The sequence below is a fragment of the Benincasa hispida genome, unplaced genomic scaffold (genome assembly GCF_009727055.1).
Source record: "Benincasa hispida cultivar B227 unplaced genomic scaffold, ASM972705v1 Contig393, whole genome shotgun sequence".
Classification (NCBI taxonomy): domain Eukaryota; kingdom Viridiplantae; phylum Streptophyta; class Magnoliopsida; order Cucurbitales; family Cucurbitaceae; genus Benincasa; species Benincasa hispida.
Genome location: NW_024064830.1, coordinates 124,919 through 138,820, shown reverse-complemented (window position 1 = coordinate 138,820; position 13,902 = coordinate 124,919). Strand labels below are relative to the sequence as shown.

The 13,902-nt window shown below is 29.3% G+C and overlaps 1 protein-coding gene across 1 annotated transcript; it reads right to left on the bottom strand.

The window, feature by feature from the left end:
• Positions 1-10,732: 10,732 nt before the first annotated feature.
• Positions 10,733-13,039, bottom strand: LOC120069418 (auxin-responsive protein IAA14-like). Its single transcript, XM_039021158.1, has 5 exons — positions 12,614-13,039; positions 12,218-12,447; positions 11,584-11,719; positions 11,418-11,479; positions 10,733-11,091 (listed from the first exon to the last, which is right to left on the bottom strand). The coding sequence occupies exons 1-5, from the start codon at positions 12,865-12,867 to the stop codon at positions 11,054-11,056; spliced, it is 720 nt and encodes a 239-aa protein (XP_038877086.1). The 5' UTR covers positions 12,868-13,039; the 3' UTR covers positions 10,733-11,053.
• Positions 13,040-13,902: the final 863 nt, after the last annotated feature.

Here is a 13,902-nt window from a genome sequence, read left to right as displayed (position 1 = left end):
ACAAAATAAAATAATAAAAAATAATCTACACCCTAAATTAAAATCAGTCAAATCTCTTAAATATTAAAAGAACTCAAAACACAATTCTCCGGCAACGGCACCAAAAACTTGATGTTGCGCAAGTGCACAAGTCAAATTATAATATAGTAAAACAGTCAAGAGATCGAGTATCGTCCTCTGAGGAATTGGTTTGACTCTTTTAGCTATTCAGAGATTCTTCTAATTTTATTTAGGGGATCAAACTGTGATGAGAACCTAACTAATCTAATCCTAAAAAGCAAGAAAGATAAAACTGGGGTGAAACTAAATAAAGACACGTTCTAGGGATTGATTTCATTAAACGGATTAACCAAATTAAGTATTTTGACCATAGATTGATTCACACAAATTATAGATCTAGGAGTCTTTTATCCAGGTATCCTCCCTCAAGCTCAACTCTTTCTAATGACTAACCATCGACCCGAATCTCTTTTATCTCTTGACTAACCCCAGCATTAAGTTCCTCCGGTAACGATCTCTATTAATCTCCTATCACTCTCGTGCGTACTCGATTAACAGTTTAACATGCTAGATCCAACTCAACACCTTCTCTCTCGAGACAGACATTAAGTAAAGAACAATTAATTAATGATCAGTTAATCAAAAGCATTAAGAACAAACATACTAAAATAATCATGCATAAATTCAATCCAAGAAATAACCAAATCAGTTTTCGCAATCTATAAAACTAAATCAATACCCTAGAAACACAAATCAGTTACTCATGGTTACAACAAAAACATAGACCATTCATGAGGTTTCCAAACATAAAGGACAGAAAATAAAAGAGGGAAGAAATTGTAAGTCGTGTTATTGACTTTCATCCTTGAATTCGGAATTGCAACCCAACGAACTCTTCAAATATTCGATCCTTTGAAGCTCTGAGATGTTGTCTCTGCCCAGAATTACACTCCATAGGGAGGCCTTACCGAAATATTACTTTATGCTCTCAAAATAGTCCTAAAAGTGCCTCATCAAATCAAGTCGGCCAAAAACTGCTTATATAGATACCAGTCGTAGTGTTGCAATATTCCAATGTAGTGTTGCAACGCTGATGGTAATTTCAGTATTACTAATCGTAGCATCGCAATGTTGCAAGCAGTGTTGCGACGCTGCCTTATTTTTATGAGCTCTCTGCCTTGCAGCGTCACGGGGCAGCGTTGCAACGCTTGTTCAACATTGCCTTGCCTCCGATTTCTGAATTTTCCTTCATTTTTCTCCATTAATCAATGCCCTAGGTCAAAACTTTGACCTTCTTAGGGGTATTTTGATCATTAATCTTCCAAAATTACTTGTTCTCATCCAATTTCTCGATTTCCTACAATCAAACAATAAAAGCATCAAAGATCTCAAATTAAGCATAAAACTAACTAAATTCTAAGTCCAGAAACGCACTTTTTGAATGCGTTCTAATACCCGAAGGAGAAATTCAAGAAGAAGATGATGATATGGAAAGAGTAGGGACACAAATAGTTCCATAAGAATATTGTTTTGAAGTATATTACATAAATTGAAGTATATCTTTATAACACTGTAAGTTTCGTTGAAATTAACACAATTCTCTTTCAATGTGATCCTAAAACAAGGGCTACTCGAGAACCAACTACTGAGTCTAAAGAAGAAATTATGGATGAGGTAACATGATATGTAACGAAGATATTATAATATCTATTATAGTTATTAAGATGAAATATAATGTACACCAATAAATTGTTTGCAAATATATGATTCCTGGTATCAAATGGATATTGTTCCAGGAGAATATATGTGAATACCATGATATCGATGAGGTAAGAAATAATATAAATGTTATATACTATAATATATAAACTACAGTATATACCTTATACAACTATTGTTTATTGCATAAACAATCATATATATCTCATACATTGTTATGCAAGCAGGACGACAATGTGCCTCTTCAAGTTAGAAAGGCACAATTGATTAGGGAGGCAAATAAACAAAAAATAATAATAAAAAAAAATCAGTGATTCACACAAAAAAAGGTATAAATATTAATATACGTAACATATATATTAAAAATTTATGAATATTCTTTAAATTTATATATCTTGACATGAAATCCTTTTAGGCTCCACCAAAATCGACCAGGATAAATGAAAAAAATAAAAACAAGACAAACAAGAGGAGTCGAGATTATTGCAAAGGTATAGGAATAGAGATGTCTATGGGGTGCGGTGGGGACAGGGAAGCCTCGCCCCCTATCCTATTCCCCGTCCCCGTGGGGATTAGGTTCCCCATGGGAAAAGATTCTCCGCCTTTATTTTCTCTAACATTTTTTTAATTTCAATTAATTTTTTTTTACAATTCTTTAAACATTTTCAGTGAAATTTTCATTTAAATGAAATATTATCAATTTTACTAATTAAAACAATAATACATATGCAATTTAAAAAATATAATTAAAATACTAAATTATCATAATTTGTAAAAACTTATCTGCATCGATCTGCCTTTATTATTTTTTTCTCTTAAATGGCTTTGTGTGACTTTAGTAAAACCGATCACTTGAAATTCTACTTCATTCCTCCCATCATAGAACCACTGTTGCATCATCATCTTTAAAACTTCAAGCATCAAACTAATAGGTAAATCTCTAGCATTTTAAATGGTGGAATTTAGACTTTCTGACATGTTTTTCGTCATTATCTTATACCTCTTACGAGGAGAGAAGGCATAGGACCTGTTTTCAAAACCAATACTTTCTAACTCATCTCGCATGCCTTATGCATTGGATTTTAACTATTGCACATGAACTTCAAAATCCACAACCTTGAAAGCTTTTGTACATGAAAAAAAAATGGAATCTATGAGCTTCTCCTTGTATCGAGACTTTATATTTCATAACAAATGCACTAAATATATATAATGGGATACATTAGGCAATATCAACTCAACTGCTTTTACTATTCTCTTGTGCCTATCAGAGATAATCACAACATCATTTTAATCCCTAGGATTTTTTTTTTAAATGGTTCATAAACCACTACCACAAACGGTCATTCTCAAAATCAACAACATAAAATGCCAATGAAAATATATGATAATTGGCATTTGGGGCACAAGCAGTAAAAAAGGTCAAACCCTACTTGTTATTCAAAACAGTACCATCAATTGATATAATTGGAAAACAATGTTTCCAACCAGAAATACATGCAAATAATGCCATGAAGAAAAATAAAAATCGTCCATGCCCATCAAGCTTATAATCAGTAATAAAAACTATAAAACGTAGACAATAAGACAAACTGCTGAACATATCAAAACAACAACAATATATTAAAAATATACTATATGATTCATGACATAATATAAACTTCGGAATAAATCAAAATAGTTATAGAATATAAAAAGTATACCTAGGTTGCTCATAGTCAATTGGTAGGCAAATGTTGGAATAATCTTGAAAGATTCTTAGGTGAACCTCAAATTTCATTCGTAACAGCTTCTCGAGCACGTCAAGCTTTTTGATAACTTATGTCTAATCCTTGTTCAATTCGAATATAGTTCACTATAGCTTTATGAGTGTCAAATGACTACCATCAATACTAATCTTCTTCTTGATGCACTCTTTAATAACAGAAAGTTATGCTTGCATATGCCTAGTCAGCACAACATCCAAAGAGCATGATTGCTCATGATCAAAACTTTTAATTATCTATGTAGAATTTCCATTATCTCCAATTGAATGAGCACGAAGAGATCATTTACATTCATCAACAAGACACTTAGAACCAATACTTGCTTATTTGGTTTAATAGTCTGGAATTGAAATATATCTCTTATTGCAATAGCTTGCATAACATTCAACAACACATCTTTTAATGGAAACATATCACAAATCTTAACTTGAAAATTAGGCGTAATCTTTGTCAAATCAATCATTTTACAATAACGACCTTCATCATTATTAATATTACTTACAGTTTCACTAGGAGATATATTGTCTAAGACTATCAATAGGTTATTTGAATAAAGAATAATCAACAAGCAATATTTTTCAATCCCACTAGCAATTATGCGAAATAACCATTTAACATCATTGTGTTATGAAAGTTTCACATCTTTCTTCATAAAATTCCTTTGATTCAATGCACACAAAATCTCAATATTAGCAGAAATTTCTACACTGTCTATCTTATCAACTACTAATTGTTGAAACTCAGCAAATGACATCTCATAATGAAAATCTATTTAAGCTACCTTGTAATTCGTGAAATTATCCATCCCATTGAAATGACTGTCATATAAAATAGGAACATTAATGTTACCTACAAAGAGAAATAGATCATATATGCATAAGGACTTTTAAAAATATCTCATATATCATATATACTTTAGTATACAAACAAAAATAACATCAAAATTAATATATACCTTAGAATGCAACAAATCAAAATACAAAATGTATACATATGCAAAATGGATTTGAAATAGCTAATAAATCATAAATACCTCAGAATACAAACATAATTAATAAAAAAAAACGTAAACTGTATACACTCCCAAAATTTTACTAACAAAATTTTATTTTCAATATCCAAATGATAAACATTTGACAATAACCCTTTTCAATACTGAGGAAGAATGTTCGAAAAGGCTATTGAATCTAAAAAAAGATAAAAAAAAAAAAAAAAAAGGTTGAAAATAGGATTTTTATCTTAGGGGTATTTTTGTAATTGTCTCTCACCCTAGGGCTCTCTACTGTCTATTTATTCACTCTGTTCTCTTGTATTCAGTGTATTAATTGAAAATAATAAGAAAAGATCTGTGGTTTTTCTAGGATTTCTATGTAAACTGTGTGTTGGTTTCTCTCCTTTCTTATTTTCATAAAAAAAAACCATATGAAAATAGAAAAAAATGGAAATGAAAGAACAAACGATCAAGGAAAATGGGTGGCAGAAGAAAATATTAGAGAAAAAACATGAAAAAAATGAATGAGAAAAAAGGATGAAGGAAAAAGGCGGGAAGAAAATAATGGAGAAAAAATTGGAACAACAAGAAAATAAAGAAAATAGTGTAGAAAAATGTAGGAAGAAAATGAAGGAGGAGAAAATGGGAAGGTGCGGGAAGAAAATAATGTAGAAGAAGAAATGCATGAAGTAAAAACAAGAAGAAGAATGGCGGCCAATGGAGAAAGAAAATGAAGAACGATAAAAAGAAAGAAGAAGAAGACAAAAAAAAAAGGCAAAAAGAAGAAAAAAAATACAAACCTTGATTTCATTATTGATGAAGAGGGAGATGAAGAAGATAAAAATTAGAACTAAAAAGAGATTTTTACATAAAATATTCAATTAAGAATAGATTGGAAGATGAAACAACTATTATTCATCATTAAGGAAAATTTGGTACCGATGGCACCTATTTAGGGACCATCTTGAAATTTAGTATCACTTTTTAGTTTGCTCGATTTTTGGTCTTCTGTTGATGTCATCACACTGTGAATTTATCAATTTAACCTTTATTCCTTCTTCCTTCTTCATTCTCTCTTGTGCATATATTTTTTTCTTTTTTCTTTTCCTTTTTCTGCCTTTCTTCTTCTTCTTTCCTTTTTTTTCTTTTTTGGTGATATATATTTATGTCTCTCTCTCTCTTTTTTCATTTTTCCGGTGAGATTTCCTTCCCACCCTCTTTTCTTCAGTTGCCCTCCTTTTCTGGTGATTTCCTCTATTTATATAGATGTCTTCTTCTTCTTCTTGAATTAAAGAAGTAAGTTGGAGTATGAATCAGAACGAAAGAAAGAAGCGAGAATGAGACCATGAAATGAGAGGAAGAAGCGAGAGAATTCAAATGAAGAAAAAAATGAAGGAAAAAACTACAAAATTGACGAGGAAGAAACGAGAGGAAGAATTTAAAAGAAGGGGAAAATAAAAAAAAATGAAGGAGAGCATCATGTATCGGGGAACGAGATGAAGGAACAAGAGAAACAAGATGAATGAATGAGAAGAAAGAGTGAGAGATATGGGCTACTTTTGGCCTCGTGCGCATTTTGAGTTAAAACGGTACTTTCACATGCGGCTAACGTAAGCAGAAGACCAAATTTCGAGTGTTTTTTTTTTAAATGAGGCCAAATTTCGAGTGAGCTCCTAAATATGGGTTATTCGTACAAATTTTCCATCATTAGGCCTACCTAAAACATACAAATCAATGATAAAGAATATGAACCAACAAAAAGTACAAAAAAAAAAAAAACACACACACACACACACATTAATGAAAATGGATATTTACCATTTAAAAAAAAAGTTAAAAAATAGAAATAAAAAGAATAAAAATAAGGATAAACTTGTCAAAAAGGACACTAAAAGTCTTTCTTTAAAAAAATTCAAATTTCAAGATATTTTTGAAATATATGACCAAAATAATTTATTATGAAAAAAATCTCATTTTCAAAATATCTCAAGCCCATGTTGGACGACTTCATTTTGGGCCCAAAACTTGGACGCCATTTTGCATCTACCTATTTAGATTGGGTCCAAGCTTACAACCAAGGACAAAATCACATTGGATTTTTTATTCCTTCAAAATTTTAATAAAACTACAAGTATTTATTTTTTGAGAATCTCATACATAAAGACAAATTGCAAAGTAACAAGGTTAAAATCTGCCTCAACAAGCTGACGAATTCAGTTAGAGAAATCTTCCCATCACACATGCGAACAATCCTATCAAACGTCTAAGAAGTCAGATTGTCTGTCACAAAATTATGTAAATAATTGACATATCGAACTTTATGTCTATAAGATAGAAATAGGTGTCTTAACTGCTAAAAGGTACCTCACATTAGAGAATTTTCTAAGACTAAATGGTTGATTTTCATAACTGAAATCTTAACATTGTAGAAATTAACAAGTATGGTTCACAATAAGAGTATTATAATAATTCATTAATCTTAGATTTCTTTATGCAACAACTCTATGGATGAGAGATTGAACATTCGATCTCTAAGGAGGAATATTATATTAATTACCGTTGAACTAAACCCACTCTAAGTGATTGATGTGTATTCAAGTATTTAAATTAATATAAAAAGTACATTTTTTTTAGTACAAGCAATTTGAATTAGATAAAATCATTTTCTACAAATAGTCAAATTTAATTTTAAAAATACATATAAAATAAAACTAAAAATATTACAAAAACCGTTTTGACATTTTTCACTTTGATTCCAAGTTCCAACAATTATTTTTAGGAAATTAAGATATTGAAATGATGCACGACATGATTCGATTTCTTTGGCAGAAGACAAGGGAGAGATACAAATGGAGACTAAAGATACGCAATAATTATAACATAAAATATTAATCTTTATAATATAAAACATTACATATCAAAAGTTCGCATTAATATATAATTTTCCCAAAAAATAATAAAAAAAGAGTTCGCATTAATATTTTTTTAACCTATTTCTGAGTTATGTAGTTAGATTATTAAAATATTTCCTCCACTTGTGTAAATTAAATAAATACTTTTAATAATTTTTTTATTGAAGAAATAACATTATACTCCTATTTATTATATAAATGGAGGGCGTCGGATCCAAGAAATCAGAGAGATGGAAGGAAGCAATGAAGTTATTGTTTAGGCATTTAATTTTAATTTATACATTGGAATAACACTAGCAGAAGCATCCATACCTATTAATTTCATAAATATGGGTTAAGATTACATTTTTCAGAAGTTTTAAAATCATGTCATCTTATTAAAATAAAATCAAACATCTAGTTGCTTCAATTAAAATGTGAATAGTTCAAACAAACATATAAAATATAGTATCAGTCTCAAAGTTAGAGATTCAATTTACCCTCTTATAAAGAAACATAAACTTACTTCAATTTAAATTGTTAACAACTTATCGTGCGATCATTTTTTGAATGATTCTAATTCAAAAGAATGAAAAATATTTTTGACTCTCTTAAAAGCAGTTCTAAAAAAGTTCTTAGGGTTCAAATTAGAGCATATTTGGTTTAACTTTTCAAGTATTTAATTTTAGAAATAAATCATTTTCTCAAAAAAATTAAAGTGTTTTGACAATCACTTAGAACGAGTGATGTACGTTAAAAAAATACATATAATGTGACAAGTACAAACTCTAGATACCTATTAATATGCAATGCATTTTTTTGTTAAACAACTTTGTAACAAAAGAACACATTACATATTATAGGTATTTAGAGTATGTATTTGTCACATATTATAGGTATTTTTTAACGTACACCACTCCTATTTTTTTCATCATCTGGCTTGGGCCCCAAAATAATACCAACACATATTATTGTGTATTTTTTTAGCTTTTGAAACTGTATTTTAATTTTTTTAATGAAAAGTTTAGATAAAAATGAGTTTTTTTAAAAAAATATTTTTTTCTCTAGTCAATCTAATTAAACATGCCCTTAGATTTTTCAATTTTTTTTTTAATTTAAGAATCTGTTTGGATTGACTAGAGAAAAAATATTTTTCAGAAAGGTCATTTTTATTCAAACTCTTTTGATCAACCTATTTAAAATATACTTTGGAAGTATTTCAAAAGCTATTTTGAGAAGTTACCAAATATTTCAATTTTTTTTTCTAAATTAACTTATTTTCAAAATTAAACACTTAAAATGTTAAACCAAAACATACCCTAAATGCATTTAAGCCCAAACACTAATGCAACAAGTTGAATGGATTAGGGTAAATCCATAGTCAAAGAAGATAAGTTCATCCCTAACATTGAGAGAATACTCCCAAAGAACAAATATTCTATGATATTCAAAAACTTCATATTTAGAACATTAAAGTGACTACTTATAACCTTGAAAAATAAAATAATTAACTAACTTAATTTAGAATTAAGAATTAAACACTATCTAATCTAAATTAACAACTAAATTACTATTAAGGTGATCTAACTTATTCTTCTCATCAAGCACTTAATTCAATTCTTCTTAAAGTACTTATAAATAAAATTTAAAATTGGAAATATTGATGTCTCAATTTTATAAAAATATTGGTGAAAATGTTGATAAAATATCGACGTTGATGGATATATTTTTAGAAAAATATAATTAGAAAACTAATTTTTAGAAAAAAAAAACCAATAAATTAACATTTTGTACATTTTTAATAAGTTAAATATGCTTAGTTTAATATTATATTCATAATAGCCACTTTTTATTTTTATTCTTGTTTTTTTTTTTTGGTATAATAAATACGATTATTCATGATATCTCATATCAATGTCGAATTCATAACTATGATAAAAATGTTGATAAAAATATTTGACAGATGACAAATTTAATAGTACATTATATGAAATGCTTCTTTTATATTTAGAAGCATTTTTTAAAAAACTTGTAACCATACCCATTCATCTTTTTTTTTTTAGTAAATCAAATAACACATTAATCTTACTATCATATCATAATACCAAAAAAAAAATAAAAATAAAAATAAAATAAAAGGCTATTTCTCTACGTTAAATCATAAGTCTAAATATAATAAGAAATAATCTTCAATGAGGAACGTATATAGAAAGTCCGGTGGCACCCTAATTTTAATGAAAAAAAAATTGGGATTATTAACATTTTTTTAAAAAAATTTAAAATAGATAATTTGTTTGGATTGTAATTATCCTAGTTTTTTTTTTTTTTTTTAAAGTGTTCTATTTTCTTCTTCTTTTAATCTCAACAGCCATGTTGATTATTTAATGATGTCTTATTGGTTGTTTTGGAATGAATTAAACATTGAAATTATTTTCATTTTACTTTATTATCTTTCATTTTATTTGATCAGCTCCATTCAAAAATACATCAAAAAAAAATTCTCCTACTATTCATATAATACTAAAGAATTAATAATGAATAAAATAATTGCAATTCTTTATGTGTAAATCACTAAAGAGTTGATTAGAAGTTTATCTAAAACAATCTCCCTCCCACTATCGATTATTTATAATTATTCACTCAATCATCAACCAACAAAACCTGTTTAAGATAATAACAGTTCCACCTTTCTCATCTCCACATTATTAATCACATTGATTATACTATAAATTATATAGCACACATAACTTTATTTTATTAATAAAATTAAAAATAAATACATCATTATCATTATCAAAGTTTAAAATCAAAATAAACACAACTCAACTAATATAGTATTATATTATTGATTTCATAGTCGTAGGTTCTATTCTCCCACCTTACACATATATGAATTAAAATTTTTCCTAATTTTTTCGTAAAAAATTGCAAATATGTTTTCTTATTTTATTTGTAATATGGAACAAGTTCATGTTTTTCATCCTAATCAATACATAAATGAAATGATTGATATTAATTAGGGATCAATAGTTAAATAATATTTTGGTGGTAATTACCCTTTTACCCCTCAGCTGTTGGGTTAGTCTTGGGCAAGCCAATACAACTTAACTCATAATAAACATATAATACATTAAACATCTTGATAAGCATCCACATGGTCATGTTCCCCCAAAGAATAAAAAACTTTTCTTTACTTATTTTTTGAAAAGAAAACTCTAATGGCTTCCACACCCTAAACTCATTACAATATGCAATAATTAACTATACAATATACAATTTTTAAAGGAAAGGGAATCAAAATAATCTTTAACAACCAACACAAAAGAAAACAAAGCAAATTAAAATTAATAACAAGAGAGAAGGCATATAAAAGCAAAGCCCATTATAGTTCTTTTTTGTAATAAACCAAACATTTAAAAAGCAAAACAAACAAACAAACAGCCAGACAGAGTACTAGGAGAGAGAGTTTATTTTTTTTCTTGTTGGCTATTACAAATTAATTAATGTCCCAAATCTCTTTTAATATCTATATACGAATCATAACATTAAAAATTAAAAAAAAAAAAAAAAAAAAAAGTACAGATATTGCAATCAAACAAGATCCATCTGTATTGCCCCCTTCTTTCTTGCTTAATTATGAGTCGACCAAATCATGAAGCAACCCACCTCCTCCATAAACCTTCTCTTTAGCTTCTGCTTTTGCATTTTTCCATTGCTCTTGGGGCTGAAATTTTATTATTATTATTAAAAAAAAAACTTACTTTAGGGGTTAAAAAGCAAAACTTCTTTCTTTCTTTTTTCTTTTATATATATCTTTATCAAACCTTATTATTACTATTTTTATTATAAAGGTTTTTAATTCCTTTGGGATTTCAATGTACTTTCTTTGAATGACACTTTAAAAGTATTGATCATGATGAAATGTATGGACCCCATAATTCATATGTACTTATAGGCATGGCTTGCTAATTTCCACTATAGTATTATAATTTTATTAGCTCAAACTCAATAAATAGATAAATTTATAATAAAAAATTGAAATATACATACCAAGTCCAATAGCTTCTGATCCTTTCATTATCCTTAAGCGCTTGCATGAATCAACAAACATCCTAAAAAGTGGATTAAAATATGATTAGGAGAATGGATTTAGAAAAAAAATTGGTGTTGATTGGTTATGGAGATAAGGAAGGTGTTGGTTGGAATAAGAACTTACTCCCAAGGTACATCTCCCACCAGCATCCAATCACCATCCTTATCTTCATAGGTTGGCACATACTCAGAGCTGTTCAGAAGATCCATCAACTTGCTCTCATTCATGAAGTCTATCATTCCTTGGGCCCCATAGTCACCTTTACATTTTATTATCAAACATTATCATTTAACATACCCCCAAAAAAGCTAATACATGGTTAATTAAATTATTTAATTTTAAACATAAAATAATTATTATAAGAAATAATAATAATAATAACTAAATCAAAGCATAGCTAGGCTGTAATGTGCCTTTGATAATGATTCCAAATGATCCCACATATTCTGGCATCAAGGATTCTTGTGTTTTCAGATCTAACCTAACTCATTTCACAAATCTCTCTACATGTTTAAAATAGTTTTAAAAAAAAAAAATACCCATATTGAAAATAATATTTTTTATGTGAGAGAATTGAGAAGGGTAAATTAAATATATCTCATCTTACTTTAATATTATCTAATCTTTTATTCGTATTGTAAAAGAAGTGTAAATATGGTTTAATAAAGTATCATTTTTCTAAAAAAAAAACTAAAAATCAGCTCGTTATACGATAATTAACCTGACTTTTCTCTCTAGAAGTCAGGGGTGAACTAACCGGCCATGGTAAAGGAGCTGAACATCTTGGCCAAGGCGGTTGAGAGTTCTTGGTAGCTTTTGTACATCTTTAGGTCCACCTTTCGCAGATAAGGTGCGCCATCCATACAAACTTTGACAAACATAGCCGAACCGCTGCTGCTTCCGCCTTTCTCTCCGCCGTCAGGGCTCTTTTGAGACATCGCATTCTTCCGGTAGGATCGCACTGGTGGCCATCCCACAACTTGTGCCCTAAAATATTCACACATATCATCAAACTCTTAATTTTTACTTAACATACAAGGAGAGAAAAAAAATATATTATTGTCATAATTCATATGCTTAAACTTTTTGAGTTAAATAACTATCTGAAATAATAACGGTTATGTTCGACGACGAGAAGATAGAAGAAACATACTTGGCAGGTGGCTTTGCAGGATCTTTGGAGCTTATGAGATTCTCCTCATCAGTTGAAGTATTGTTATTCTGTGGAGTCAGATCGACGGTAACTCCAGGCTTAGATTGGATATTGAGTTTCAGATCAACGGTTTCAGAGAACCCTCTTTTTCCATTAGCTTTGGGAGTCTCCGGCTCGCCGCCACCACCGCCGCCGGGGAGGCCGAGACAGAGATCAGTTTCCAGCATGTTGACCATTTTCCGGCTAACCTCCATGAAAAATTCTTCTTTCGGCAGTAAGGTTGGATAAAACCCAGAGAAAATTTGAAAGCTTTTTTGTTTGGGTTGCCACTTTCTTGTTGTTGTTCCACAGAATTCTCTCTCTCTTTTATGTTATGATAATTTGGAAATTTTTGGGTTGGGGTTTGCGGAGAGAAATAATATTAAGGTGCGTGGAAGTTTGTGTAGCGTGTGGATGCATGTGCATGTCTTATCAAGCTCCTTCACTAATGGGATTTCGCCACGTGGAGAAATGTAGGACCGTTGATCTTGGACTTCCCCTTAAGACCCATTATATATTTATTTATATGTGATTTTATTTGAGCAACTTGTGGTTGGTTTTGGGGGGAGCCAGTAACATGGTTTTGCCCCCAATTATGATTCATCATATCTTCCTTCTCATTCAATTAGTCAACCATTAATCACATGTACACAACTCCACCCAAACTCTCAATGTTACACACACTTCTTTTCATATTATCACTCTTTCTACTACATTAAATCATCTCCAAATCATTATATTAACAACAATAATCTTGTGTTAGTAGAACCATATCAGAGAGAATAATGGCTTGTTTGAATTGACTTTTTAAGTACTTAAAAAATATTTTTCTCTCTCTTTAGAAACACTTTTTTAAATCTTTCAAAAGTGAATCCAAACAGACCTTTAATTTTTTAGAGTCAAGAATGGACATAATAATCTCCTTGTACTGAGAATCAACAAAGAATAAATTGTTAGTCGTTTCCGAACGACGTTTGTAGAGAACACACACTAGAAGAGACTAACGGTTGTTGAATTTCTTACTATTGTCTGTTTTAGTCCATATACTTTTAAACATAAACTTTAGAAGAAAAAAAATATTCAACAAGGTCATCACAATGATCGTTGTCATAATAATAGGTTATTGGATTCTAAATTCAAAATCTTCTTTTAAAATTTCTCTTTCATACATCTAATGATGTAAAACTGTCAACCACATTGTGACAACCCCTCAAATAAGCTTTGTTACTTTGGATTCCTTGTATGTACTT

Excerpts from the sequence above, each read along its gene's own strand:
- LOC120069418 (XM_039021158.1), bottom strand. The coding sequence starts at position 12,867 with ATGGAGGTTAGCCGGAAAATGGTCAACATGCTGGAAACTGATCTCTGT. Across the intron at positions 11,480-11,583 it reads GTGGGAGATGTACCTTGGGA|GATGTTTGTTGATTCATGCA; the intron begins GTAAGTTCTTAT and ends TCCACTTTTTAG. Across the intron at positions 11,092-11,417 it reads ATCAGAAGCTATTGGACTTG|CCCCAAGAGCAATGGAAAAA; the intron begins GTATGTATATTT and ends ATAAAATTTCAG.